General features: G+C 33.8%; 1 protein-coding gene across 2 annotated transcripts; it reads right to left on the bottom strand.

The window, feature by feature from the left end:
• Positions 1,311 to 6,529, bottom strand: LOC104764709 (probable LRR receptor-like serine/threonine-protein kinase At1g07650). 2 transcript variants are annotated; one of them, XM_010488295.2, is made up of 18 exons: positions 6,307 to 6,529; positions 5,826 to 5,854; positions 5,563 to 5,738; positions 5,382 to 5,453; positions 4,966 to 5,037; positions 4,734 to 4,805; positions 4,586 to 4,651; positions 4,413 to 4,484; positions 4,251 to 4,322; positions 4,094 to 4,165; positions 3,900 to 3,971; positions 3,737 to 3,802; positions 3,511 to 3,582; positions 3,351 to 3,386; positions 3,178 to 3,236; positions 2,711 to 3,095; positions 2,434 to 2,629; positions 1,311 to 2,358 (listed from the first exon to the last, which is right to left on the bottom strand). In XM_010488295.2, exons 3-16 carry the CDS (start codon positions 5,619 to 5,621, stop codon positions 3,073 to 3,075), a joined length of 885 nt encoding a protein of 294 aa, XP_010486597.1. In that variant the 5' UTR covers positions 5,622 to 5,738; positions 5,826 to 5,854; positions 6,307 to 6,529; the 3' UTR covers positions 1,311 to 2,358; positions 2,434 to 2,629; positions 2,711 to 3,072. The 2 variants fall into 2 exon arrangements, with proteins under 2 accessions (XP_010486597.1, XP_010486599.1); XM_010488297.2 differs by lacking the exons at positions 5,826 to 5,854; positions 6,307 to 6,529 and having other exon boundaries at positions 4,966 to 5,200; positions 5,563 to 5,581.

Below are 7,893 nucleotides of genomic sequence, written 5' to 3'. Positions count from 1 at the left end.
TTTGCTAAAAAAAAAAAAAAAAAGAAAGAATAACAACATCACATCCTAAGCTTTATTTTGAAAAGCACCAACAACCACAATCACAATATTTTAAAAATCAGATTGCCATTACCACAAGATTTGCAGATTTGAAGAACCTTATTTTCTTCTCGACGGTAAAATTAATATTTTTGTTGGAAATTTACTAAATTTATAGTTATATTATATCTCTAAAACACCCTCTTCCAGTAGAGACCCAAGTGGGTATCTAAAAAATGAAATATTAATATTATAATTATTTTATTTCTCTCTATTTCATAATATATAATGTTTTAGAGATTTCTTTTTGTTTCAAAATATAAGATGTTTTAACTTTCTATATAACTTTTAAATTAATTTAATATTTGATTATTATTTATATGATACAGTATTGTTTATGATTAGTTGAACTTTTAAAAATAATTATTTTTTAATCTATATACTTTTATCCAAAATACTATATATATTTTGAAATGGAACTGAAGAAGTATTAATTTAAACCATTGAATGGAGAACAAATGTAGAAACCGTATCTGATGGCTATTTTTTTCCAAGAACAAACGTTTCCCTTCACCTACCTATTTATTTATTTTTTTATTTATTTTTTTTTGTTGGAGAGGCTCCCGATAAAGATGCTCTTAGAATACTCATGTTAAAAATAAAATACAAAATTCAGTTGTCGGTAGAAGTCTCAAATGGGACGGGCGGCCCAGGTCTAAATTGTCCACAATGTTTATTTAATGACGATTCAATTAAAAAACTTATAGTTAGCCCAATTGTGAGATTAAATTACAATTATTTGTTTTAAATATCTTAGATAATCATCACAACCGTTAAACGTTCAAATTATAATTTTATAGTTTATTGGTTTATAAATTTTCATGTTATAAAATAAAATGTGTTTCTTCCATACTTTTATCATTTAACTAAATTTAATTTCTAATTTTTCATAATTTAATATAATTTGTATTATTTAACACTATGATGCTACCAATCATTCTAAAAACCCAACACTATTTCTTACACACCATCTTTTCTATCTACTATATTTAACCATTTTATTTTTAATCATCTTCTTTACAAACGCTCCTAATTTTCTAACTACATCTTTAATCATACCCTAAATCTTCTTCCTTGTTGGTCATACAAACCGACTACAGATGCCTAAGTTGATAATACACACCGACTACAGATGCCTAAGAAGAAACCTTACAATCTCATGTCTACTACTCCAAACAACATATTTTCACAAATCACAATAAGCATCAATGACTCTTTACAACTACCCCTTATTTAATTTATTTATACTTAGACCCTTTAACTCCAAACACTCTAGACAAGCTACAGTCTTCCCACTCTTTTGACTCTTTCTCCATTATTCTTTTTTTTTTTTGTGCACCTCTTCTCCATTATTCATTGGTTTACTCTTCTTCTTTTTAAAAAAATGTGTGATCAACTTCATTCAAAAAGAGATGGCAAATCAAAGAAAATACTTGAGATTATGTTTTGCCCATTGATGTCTCTTCCGTAACATTTAGCAACGAAGAAACAATATTTATCTCTCTCTCTCTCGCTTTTTTTTTCTCCTTCCAATGTACTTTATTAATCAGAATCATTGTTTACAACTGTTCACACAGAAAACTAGGAAAGGAATGATATATATGAAATGTGGAGTAAGACTAGTAGTAGCTTTTTTTGCTAGTAATAAGTCAGCACAAGAATTCTGCTTGATATTCCAAGGACGCTCAACCATTGAGGAGGCGGAATGAACAACCTTAATTTTGGCAATGCAATCAACTTGGGCATTGGGTTATCAAATGATTGAGTTTGAAGACAACATCAACATCATCCCACAAATCAATGATAATGTCTCTAACCCACACTTGCGACATTACCTGACTACAATATGGAGTTTTTACTGCTATGTTTACTTCTATAAAATTCACCTTTCGACATCAAGAGCAGAATTCTTGTGCTGACTTATTAGCAAAAAAAGCTACTACTAGTCTTACTCCACATTTCATATATATCATTCCTTTCCTAGTTTTCTGTGAACAGTGATTCTGATTAATAAAGTACATTGGAAGGAGAAAAAAAGAGAGAGAGAGAGAGAGAGATAAATATTGTTTCTTCGTTGCTAAATGTTATTAAGGACTCAACTACAATTTCTAGTGACTGTGGCTATAATCGCTAGCGACAGCATATCCAGCGAACAGCCAAACAAGCAGGGCCCTCTTCTTTTCCAGACCAAAATCGCTATAATAAGCGAAAAGAAGACTATCACTGCAAAGATTATCCCTGGGGAAATCCTCTTGTCATGATACACCGGAGGTTTAAAATCTGCAACAAGCAAAGGATCCACCAATAAAACTCAAACATCCATTTAAGAGTGAAACTGGAAGTAAGAATACTTACTGGGTTCCACAGATATAGCTGAGATCATAGGGCCATAAACTCCTGAAATTGGAAAAATTGTTGTCCCTTTGCCTGCCCACCTCAAGCTAATCTTAAGGTTGTGCTCGGTTACATTTACCACAACCGTCTTTATGATGGCCTTACCTGATCCACCAGCTGCTTTTTTGATGTTGAAATCTTTAAACACTAACCTCTCCTGTGGAAGATAAAATCAGTGAAGAATTCAGTCGTTAATTGATCTTTAATGACTTACATTACCACAAGAGTTTCGACATACCTGAACATAGATATCGAACACACGCTTGCCAGCGTCGTTGTCGGTAAAGATTATCTCAGAAAAATGGAGACTCAAAGTATAATTTCCATTACCAATACAGAGTGCATAGTAGTTCAACGCGAGAGGAGATAACCTAGCTGTCTTGTAAAGTGAAAAACTGGGAGATGATGTATTAACTGATAGTCTAGAAGTGTTAGATGTCGTATAGTCTTCCACTTCTATAACATCGTCCACAAAACGTCCGGTGCTGCTAAAGGCCCAGCGTTTCTCAGCGCCATAGATAAAAGTAGAAGCTCCTTAGCCCTTTAGGTTACCTTCGAATGTCTTTTCGTTGTCCACCTTTACTTCATCTCCCCCGCAGTTTATGTATAACTTATATATATATCTGCAAGAAACATTCATAAACATAATCAAGATTGGAGGTATGAAAGAAGAAGATATAAAATGGAAAGAAAATCTAGTCTTACATTCCCTTTTAGGCACTAAGCAGGGGAAGTTTTTTAAATAACAAGAGAAGCCCTCGACTCTGCCATTCGTAATTAATAAGAAAAGATATGAAACATCATTTGTAACATATGTAACAACCATGCACAGTAATGATATTTTTTTAGAAAGAACTCGTCTATATATGGTTCCTTACGATTGATTCGACGTGAAGAAGCTCTCCACCAAATTCCTGAAAAAAGGAAGCACAACATTATCATTTTCTCTGAATGTATGAACAGAGTGTTATGAACATAACAGCTATTCGAATAAACTTCTTTGACCAAAAAAAAAAAAAACTATTCGAATAAACCTACAAATTATTGACTTGGTCGCAATCCCCATTAGGAATTGAACTTTGAAGAGTAAAGTTGTTGTAACATAAATCTCTGCACATCATTGAACAAGCACATTGGAAGTTAGCTAGAAAAGGCAATGGAAGCGCATAGTTTTCTCATAAATATTTACACACATCAAGAGAAAAACAAACATCATGATTGAACAAGCACAGTGGAATGTTAAAAAGAAGACGAGTATCCATACAAATTTCTGTTTCTTTCGATGAACTCAGTTGGAATTCCCCCTGTCAACTTGTTCCCTGTCAAGAAACTGATAGGAAAATACTTCTAAATTATCTTTTGTGATCAGAGAAGAAAAAAATTTCAAACTAATTCATTTTATTCCTATCCTAGAGGCGAATACTTACACGAAATCAGCTGACTTCAGATTGGCGAATGACAAAGGAATCTTGCCAGTCAAGAAATTAAAACTGAGGTCACTACACAAAAATAAAAAACAAAAAAACAAAACACACAACATTAACATACCAGTTTACCTACGGCATACAGATCTAGTTTATCTTCAACGATTTTTGTTCCTTACTAAATCTTTCTGACTTACAGTGTTTTTAGGTTCTTCATATTACCGATATACTCTGGAAGTTGCCCGTTTATGTTGCATCTCCTCAATTCCCTGCATCCAAGATAAAACTGATATCGTTTTCTACGAGAGATTTAAGATGTATATATATATATATATATATTTAACTTCAACTCACAGTATCTTGAGAGACTCCAAATCCTTCAGTGGAGGGAAGGGAGACAATTCTCCGCCTAAGTCGCTAATCTGACTGCCAGTCAAAACGTAACAAATCAATATTGTTTCAAGAGCAAAGTGAATTTGAATTTTTTTTTTTTCTTTTAATTTATTGGGTCCTTACAGATAAGACAAGCTAGTCAGGGCCGAAAGACTAGACGGTAGTGGACCCTCCAATCCGGTACCATACATTTGCCTGCAAAGCAAATACGTTATTGTATGTTTTTTTTTCATAATAGAAAACTTAAAGTTAGTGAAGTAAAGTGAAAAAGAAAAAAAAAACTGTTATCAACTTACAATTTTATCAGTTGCCTCCAATTTCCAACGTGCAATCTTCCAGTGAAGTTGTTGTCATTAAGTCTACTGCGACACCGCAAATACAAATAAGGAAAAAAGTTGAACTTGTTAGATTTATTTAAGATAGACATGAGAGAGAAAAACTTACATTGACTGCAGCTTCGTAAGCAACCCGAGTTGTTCGGGCAAATTGCCATTGAAAAAGTTCGACGAAAGATATCTGCGGGAAAAAGCATTTGGGATTTTAATGAATAATTAATACCATCTTAATTCTCAGTATATATTATAGAGTATAGACTACGCCACTAATAATTAATAGAGTTCTGTAAACACGCTATATATTGATTTAAAACGTGAAAAAATAATAATAATAAACTCACAGTTCCTCTAAATTAACCAAGTTGCCCATTTGGGGAGGAATCCTGCCTGAAAACTTATTTCCCTCTAGCTTCCTGCATTGAAAACAATTTTTACATGAAAATATCTCCTTAGATTAAGAATTATTAATGTATCTATAAATTAGTATTCTATAAGATTAATAAACTTTCACTATTAATGTATCTATAAATATCTCCTATTAGTATGGAACCAGTCAGCCAGTTGAGGTTGAGGTACCTGCACCACCAATACATTACTAATTATATTTTACTGTTTCAATAAATTGGATCAATATGAATTTAAGAAAAACACTTTCAGTTAGAACATTTTGGTGTTTAAGAATATGAATATCGGGATAGTAATTTCATCTCACGTAGAGCAAGTAGCAAGTATCTTTTTCATTTATATATTTTCTTACAGAAATTTAAGGTGATGCAGCTTAGATATCTCTGGGGGGATAATGCCTGGTAAGTTCTGTGATGTCAAAACGCTGCAAAAACAAACACAAAACAAATAAGGACGTTTTGCAAGGATTCATAATAACCTTAACCATTCATTTGAAGGCGAACAGGTAGAAGAAAGTCAAGAAAGAAACTTACATTTTGATTATGTGACACGATGAGTTGGGTGAGCACTCGCAAGTGAGACTGCTCTCCATAGGTGGATAAATTAGTGGAGACTCTGGAGATCCAACTCCCTTTTCCGCTGCAGGGATCTTCACTGAAGTCCCAGTCTTTTACCTCCAATTTCTTTCCAATAGCCTTCAATGCCCCGACTTTTCCCAACCATCATAATCATCATACACATACATCAAACTCAAATAGCATAAACCAAAAGAAAGAGCTTAAGGAAGAATTATTACCTTCATCATCTTGGAGCTTCGGGATGAGGCTGGTGCAGTGTCCGAGAACACATGAGAGCAAAGATAGAAGAAATAGATGAGTGTACATTGAGAGGATAAATTCAAAGGTATGAAACTACGAGTGAGACAGAGGGCTAATTATAGTGGAAGAGAAGAAAAAGCCAAGGATTTCAGTAGAGCTGTCATAATTTACATCTCCATTTCTGGTTCTAACTATCAGATTCTTAGAGAAATCATTACGGATCAAACTTCATACATATTTGATAAAATGAACAAGGAAAGATAAGGATAGTTCTCCTAAGTCATTTTAACTACCACAACAAAACAAAATTCTAGCTAGCATTATCGGTGTACGTAATTACTGAGTAACTCTTTAGTTTAGATGCGTAAATCATTTGAAGATAGGCAAATGAGACCCTTAATTGAATGAAAGAGTAAAGATTGTTGATTTGGAATAACATGAAGTTGGAGACACGTGTACCTTAGTTGAGAAGGTTAAGCTATCAAAAACAGTTGAACCGTCAATTTGGACTCTGTTTCTAACTGTTCAAAAACAGTATTGATCACTAAACATGATGAGAATACAACTAAGACATATGAAAATGGTCAAACATGTTTCTCGAATCTCTGAAGAACACTAATCCTGAACTAAGGCATTGGAAACTTGTGAGGTAGTAAGTACAAAGTACCAACATAATCCGTAAGATGTTGTTTGTATTTTTGTATTTGTATTTGTAAAGCCTGAACGCAACCAACAAGCATTTTTACTAGGTAGTAAAATCCAGTTTCCCTCAAAATCTGGTGTCACTTACACTTTGACCCCTTTTTCCAACAATATACATTGTAGACCCATTTTAAGACTCGAAACCTGACATCAGTTGGCTTCACAGGGATGGTGGATGAGGATCTGTATTCGCGTGTAGAGAAATTGGAAGTTAAAATTGAGGAGCACAATTCGAAGATATTTGAAGCGATTCATATGTTATCGAGGTCTGGACAATTCAATCAAGTCGATGTTCACAAGCATCTGCTAGTTTCTCTTCAGATCCGAAATTTGGGAAGCGATCAGGTATCCCTAATACTTATCCTTCCAAAACAAGCTTGGAACCGATCAATTTCACAATCAGGTCTGTGTTTTGCTCTCTAACAGTTGCAGTAAAAATAAAGCTTAGGTCTAAACAATGACCATAAAAATCCTATTTATATTCCTAAACACGTCTTGGAACTAATGATGCAAATATGAAAAACTTTGGGGCAGCTTTGTAAATCTTCAAAACTTATGGGAAAACTTCCGATTTCTTCTTGTGGCTCTGCATCGATCGACACATATGAAGCATCGATCGATGCCTTCTCAAAAGTTGTCTCCCAACATTGCAGTTTCAGCCTCAATGCTTGATTATGCTCCAAATCTTCATATTTAGCTCCATTAAGCTCTCATCCATACTAAATCCTATAAAAACTCAAAAGACTCTAAAAATATCAAAAGGACTCTATAAATAAGACTTATAAATGGCTAAAAACACCTAAAAACCATGATATATCACTTGGTATGCTTCAGTTTCTTTTTTTTTTTCTTTTTTTTTTGAATGTAATGTTAAACTATATTCAAAAAAGAAAGCTCTTGTACAACTAGAGCATCAGTGTTTTAAAGGTTGAAAAACAGAGGATACAAAAATCAACTTCTAGATTCTAGCCATATGACTAATGTATTGTCGTAACGCCGATCCCTCATGAGACCTATCGCCAAAACTTGATCCCTGATCTGTTGATCGATTTGCTGAATAAGGCAAGAAGCAGGAGATGGTTGCTCGCCATGCTTCCTCCGATTCCTCTCATGCCACAGTGCATAAACCGTCGCCTGTAAAACAGAGCGGGCTAGATAACAAAGCAGGAGATGGTATGCTTCAGTTTCAGTATGTGTTGCAGATAAACCGGTATATGGTTGGGCTTTAAAAAAAAAAACTCACTTCCAATGTTCTTGTTAAAGGTTTGATTTTAACTACCACATGCAACTTTACATTGACTTTAAACTAAAAGCTTTAAATCACTTTAAAGGTTTGTACATGCG

This window comes from Camelina sativa, chromosome 19, assembly GCF_000633955.1.
Source record: "Camelina sativa cultivar DH55 chromosome 19, Cs, whole genome shotgun sequence".
In the NCBI taxonomy this organism is placed as follows: Eukaryota; Viridiplantae; Streptophyta; class Magnoliopsida; order Brassicales; family Brassicaceae; genus Camelina; species Camelina sativa.
Note: the sequence above shows the minus strand (reverse complement) of the source record. Positions and strands in the feature narration are given on the sequence as shown.